Source organism: Triticum urartu, chromosome 2 (genome assembly GCF_003073215.2).
Source record: "Triticum urartu cultivar G1812 chromosome 2, Tu2.1, whole genome shotgun sequence".
NCBI lineage: Eukaryota > Viridiplantae > Streptophyta > Magnoliopsida > Poales > Poaceae > Triticum > Triticum urartu.
The window spans coordinates 655990367-655995802 of NC_053023.1; the positions used below are offsets into that span (position 1 = coordinate 655990367).

Sequence of the window (5436 nt, forward strand, 5' to 3'; positions counted from 1 at the left end):
CAGGTATAATCTCTGAATCCAATGCAGGGATGCCCTCCCCTGAACACATCGTACAGAACAACACCGTGAACGCTCAGAGAGATTCAGGGGTCGTCGATAAAGACTGAATTTTTCTTACTGCACACTCATGGATACTGAAGCATTTGCAACTTTCAAATCAACACTTTTTCGCCAGTCTGGAAGGATTGAAGTTGACAGTGCGTTTGGATTAGACATGAGAGTCGAACCAATGTATATTGTGGCAAGATAATATGTTTATGCAAACTATTTAAACAGGGGACAATGCATAAACACAACAACTTCAGAATGTTCAGCGTCTCATTGAAATCCTACGATGAATTGTTCAACAATAACCAACAGATAAACTACCGCATCCTCAGAGCATGACGGTTGCAACAAAATGAACATGGGAGCTCCGTTACAAATGATAGCATGGAGCCACATACCACTCTGCATATTTGGAGGCCTAATTGTCCGTGGCCAATCTAGGAGCCTTGCTTGGGCGTGTCTGTTCGCCTCGGCTACGGCAAGCCAAGTCGCAAGGGCTGCTGCCACTCAGGCACCTGTCTCCATCACTTGCAACAGCTTCTTTGGTAGCTCTTTTGTGCTGACGGTGACAGAGTTCCTCAAGCTCACACTTCATGTTCTCGACTTGCTGCTGGAGGGATTCAACGTCGTCCTGGAGTCTGTTGATGACTTTGATTGCCTTCTTAGGGAACTTCTTGTCCAACCATTTGCTGAACTTGCAGTCTTCTCCGGAATGCTGATCAAAAAGGAAAATTTCATTGTGGACGTACTGATGCAGAGATTGTTCGGAGCAGTAATGATACAATCGTGATAAACATTTTCCGAAGGAAACTCACCATGAAGAGAGGGCAGCGGAAGAGCCTTCGACCTGGGTCTTCGGTGCGCCATGAGGTTTCGATGGTGCATGGTCTATCGTGCTTGCAATTTGGCCAGCTCCCATCATCGGATTCATCAGCTTCGTCTGGAACTGTTGTGTTATTGCTGTCTGTTGAATTGGGAGCAGAGCTTGTTTCCTTGACATTCCATCTGGCGAACAATCTGAAAGAGCGAACATTACGGGCTGCAACATTTAGAAATGTCCTCCAGGAATCCTCCCCTATTATATCAATCAGTACATTGCATGGAGGAGTGCCAGGATCTGTCCTTGGATACACAAGGTGCTGCAAAGTGAGCTCGTGTGTTGCTTCATTCAATTGAAAAACCTTCATTATCTGGTGTCGCACTTGTTGGAACGGTTTATCCTTGAGCTCTGCCATCCGTCTGATCACAAATGGGCAATCAGGACTCACTTTTACCCCATCAGGCCCATGCCAAAATTTTCCTTCCGTGCGAAATAGCGTATATTCAGATGGGTATGACATCCTGCACACAAATATCAAGTGCATATTATTACGCCGCATCTTCCACCTTAAATACTCCCCACATCGCCAAGCATTTTCGAGACATTTTTGTTCCGTTTCTTCTAAACTGGTAGATCGCTACCACAGACAAATCTATCACCGTTCCGTGACATTCTCCATCCATGACAGTAGGAACTTCAACAATTTCTTCTCCTACATTTTTATTGTTTAACTATTTTCCATGCCATACGAACTATCCCGTTCTTAAATATTTGTCTTTCTAAAGATTTCAACAAATGACTACATACGAAGCAAAATGAGTGAACCTACACTCTAAAATATGTCTACATACAACTGTATGTGGTAGTTCATTTGAAATGTCCAGAAAGACAAATATTTAGGAACGGAGGGAGTACAAGTCTACAACTTCACAGCGAATCGAATCGATTCAAAAACCACATTTCTACAACTTCGCAGCGATTTGGAAGGGAAAGCCAGATCTGCTGTGCTCTCCGACAATTATATCCCCACTCGTCAAGCTATTCTCTAGCATTTTCCCCCTTCCATTTCCCACTGCGGTAGAAGAAAGCAGCGGATCCGAGAGAAACTCACCTGGCTGGCTGATGATGCGGCTCCGAGCAATGGCGGAACCACCAGATCTGGAAGAGCCCGTCTCTTGCTTCCTCCCCCCCACGAACCTTATCCAGCTTCTCCTTTTTTCCCGGATGAGATTAACCGAGATATTTTTCCCCACTGGGTGGCGGTCCTTTCTGTACAGCCCTGATGGGCGAGCTGCCGCCATCCTCAATGGCGGCAGGTGCCACGCCACCACACCTATCCAGTCCTACTGGTTGCAGGTGTCGTCGGAAAAATGCAGGGCGGAGGACCAACAGGCAATGGCAGCAACGTATCAACGTGTATGCGGAGCAGAGATGGAGAGGCCCCGACCACGGCCACGCACGGCATAGGTAAGGCGAACGGAGTCATTTGCCGTCCGGCGTCCGTGTGTGTAGGTCGTCGCGTACGGCCGTGACACCGATGCATGTGAGGCGACAATACGTTAATCCCTCCGTTCACAACAGTAAAGATGTTTTGCTCTGTTTCGGCGCGCTGCGGTGCGGGCCGGTCAGTTTAGGTTCTTCTCTCTCCCTCCCTGAGCTCTCGGCCCCGCGTCGCCCCTCCCCGCGGGCGACTCGGGCGCACACCCTAACCGCCGCCGGCCAACCACCTTCCTCTGCCCCTTCTCCCCCGCCGCCGCCGGCAAGCTCCGCCGGGCAAAGCCCGCTTGGAGCCGGCGGCGGCGGGCCCTTCTTTCCCCGCTCGTTTGGCGTGCTGCGCGGGGGCAGCCTCGTCAGGTGATGTGGCGGGTAGCCGCGGCCGGAGGGCTGGCCGGTGCGCTAGTCGGGCGCGGCGACGTGCGCGCCGGATCCACGAGATTGGCGTCGGATCCACGGGGTGATGAAGTAGCTGCTGATGCGCCAGATCAGGGGCGGCTGGTTCGTGCGGCAAGAGGAGGGCGCTGCCGGTCTGCGTGGGAGGACGTGGGCGCGGTGCGAGGGCATTGCCGGTCCGTGCGGCTGGACGAGGGTGCTGTGCGGGGGCGCGCCGTTGTGCTGCTGCAGTCAGATCCAGGGCGGCGCGTGCGCGTGTTGCTCGGGCGCCGTTCTCTGCGCGGATCTGCTGCAGCATCGCGGGATGGGCGTGGGCCTCGCCGTGGCCTTTCTCGATCTGGCGTGCTCGTGGACGGATCTAGCTATCTGGGGCAGCGGTGGTTGGCGTGGTTGCGGGTCACCGTGCGAGAGAAGATGTGGGAGATGAATGGCACCTGCTTGGTGTTCCATCCTCCTGATGGTGGTTCGGAAGCTCTACGCTGTTTCGGGTGGGAGGATGAGATGGTGGTGGCTGGAGGGAGAGGAATGGCCTCGTTGTGGGTGTTGCATCCTTCGTCGGGAGATGAATGGCCGGCAGGCGTTGCATCCTCGGGGAGACGAATGGCGTTGTGCTTGGTTGCATCCTTCTGATGGGAGACTGTAACACCCCGGATGTAACTTTTCCAATTTGTACTCCAACTCTTGCCGTTTCCGGCGTTAAGTTAATTTATTTCCTCGGGTTCGGGTTCTTTGTCTCCGTGTGTTGTTGTCGTTGTCATGCATCTCATATCATGTCAACATGTGCATTGCATTTGCATACGTGTTCGTCTCATGCATTCGAGCATTTTCCCCGTTGTCCGTTTTGCATTCCGGCGCTTCGTTCTCCTCCGGTGGCCATTTCTACCTTTCTTTCGTGTGTGAGGATTAAGCATTTCCGGATTGGACCGAGACTTGCCAAGCGGCCTTGGTTTACTACCGGTAGACCGCCTGTCAAGTTTCATATCATTTGGACTTCGTTTGATACTCCAACGGTTAACCGAGGGACCGAAAATGCCTCGTGTGTGTTGCAGCCCAACACCCCTCCAATTTGGCCCAAAACCCCCCTAACTCTGCTCCATCATCTAGAGCGTTCGATCACGATCGCGTGGCCGAAAACCGCACCTCATTTGGACTCTCCTAGCTTCCTCTATGCCTATAAATAGATCCCTCCATGAAATTCACGGGTCTTCCCTCCCCCCTAAACCCTAGATCCATCCGCCGCCGCCGCCGGACGTGTCCGGACGGAGCCGGACAGCGTCCGCCCGCCGCCTTCAGCCATCCGCGCGCTGACACGTGGCAGCCGCCACCTCCCACCGCCGCCGGCCCGCCCGGCCCAGGCGAGGCCCCCGCAGACCGAAGAGGCGCGCCGCCCCGCGACCTCACCGCGCCGCCACCTCCCTCCTAGCCGGCCGCCGCCCCGGGTCGCCGCAGCGCCCGCCGCCCACGTCGCGGCTCCGGCCGCCGCCGCCGCCGCGTCCGCGCCCGCCGCCACCAACCGCTGCCGCCGCGCCGGCTTCGCCGCGCTGTCCCCGCGCCGTGGCCGCCGCCCCGCCGCCTCTCCGGCTCCCCGCCGATCGGATCCGGCGAGATCCGGCCCGGGAGCACCTCGCCGCCGTCATCCTGCTCCGGCCACCTCCGTTTTCTGGTGAACCTCGTTAGGCGCGCCGCGATCCAGATCTGGCAGCTACAGTAAACCCTAGGTCGAATTTCTTCTGAGTCCTGAGATTTCTAATCCATGTGCTCCTGTTCGTCATGCTATATCTCCGCATCTGTAACTCCATTTTTGGCATATAGCATATCAAAATGTTCATCTCAGAGAGTACATCATTTCATTCCATTACATCATTTTCATCTGAGTGCATCTTGATGCCCGAAATGCTGTTATAAGAGGGCTACTTGAGATAATTGTCAGATCTGCTAATCCGTTTAGGTTTTTGTCATTTTTGCCATGATTAATGTGTGCATGATATGCCCTGATGCTCTAGATGTGTTTTGTTAAGAGTTTTGTCATCTTTCCAGAGGTGCAACCCATGTATTTTTGTGATGTGTGTGGTGACTTGTGCAAGCTTGCAAAGTGGTGCACTTGCTAATTCTGTTTTCAGGGACTTAGCATTTCCACTAAGTCCTTGAGCTGTTTATCTCATATGCTCATATGTTCATGTTGTTTCCTAGTGATCTGTGCCTCTTTTGAGGATGATCAGTAAGGATGTTTTGTTAATCTTGTAGTGCTCTATCCATCCATGTCTTTGTTTGCAATTATGGAGCACCCTAGCTTGAGTCAATCGAGCTCTACTTTTGATACTTTGTGAATCTAGGCAGATTGTCAACTTGTTTGCAATTTTGCCGATGTTGTTGTACTTGATCCGTGCATGCTATGTTATTGTTCTTGCCATGTCTAGCTTGAATTTTGTGCCTTCTTGATGGATGTATGCTTGTCTTGCCATGAGTTGCACCGTAATGAGTGCATCGAGCTCGTAAACATGCCTACTTGAGTTATATTTCAGCATGCTCCAGTTTTTCACCAAGTCTGTGGTCTGATTATGTTTTTGCATGTTCACATGCTTGCAATTGTATTTTCTGATCCCTTTTGGCTCAAGGTCACTAAGGGACTTTTGTTAAGCTCTTTGAGTAGCTCCATGCCATGCTTTACTTTTCCATGT

General features: G+C 52.4%; 1 protein-coding gene across 1 annotated transcript; it reads right to left on the bottom strand.

Annotated features, from left to right (window-relative positions):
- Window positions 1–300: 300 nt before the first annotated feature.
- On the bottom strand, window positions 301–2221 carry LOC125539483. The gene is made up of 3 exons (XM_048702940.1): window positions 1980–2221; window positions 864–1389; window positions 301–763 (listed from the first exon to the last, which is right to left on the bottom strand). The coding sequence occupies exons 2-3, from the start codon at window positions 1386–1388 to the stop codon at window positions 467–469; spliced, it is 822 nt and encodes a 273-aa protein (XP_048558897.1). The 5' UTR covers window position 1389; window positions 1980–2221; the 3' UTR covers window positions 301–466.
- Between the last annotated feature and the right edge of the window lie 3215 nt (window positions 2222–5436).

Coding starts and splice junctions, on each gene's coding strand:
- LOC125539483 (XM_048702940.1), bottom strand. CDS start 1,388: ATGTCATACCCATCTGAATATACGCTATTTCGCACGGAAGGAAAATTT. Junction 764..863: donor TCCGCTGCCCTCTCTTCATG/GTGAGTTTCCTT, acceptor CTTTTTGATCAG/CATTCCGGAGAAGACTGCAA.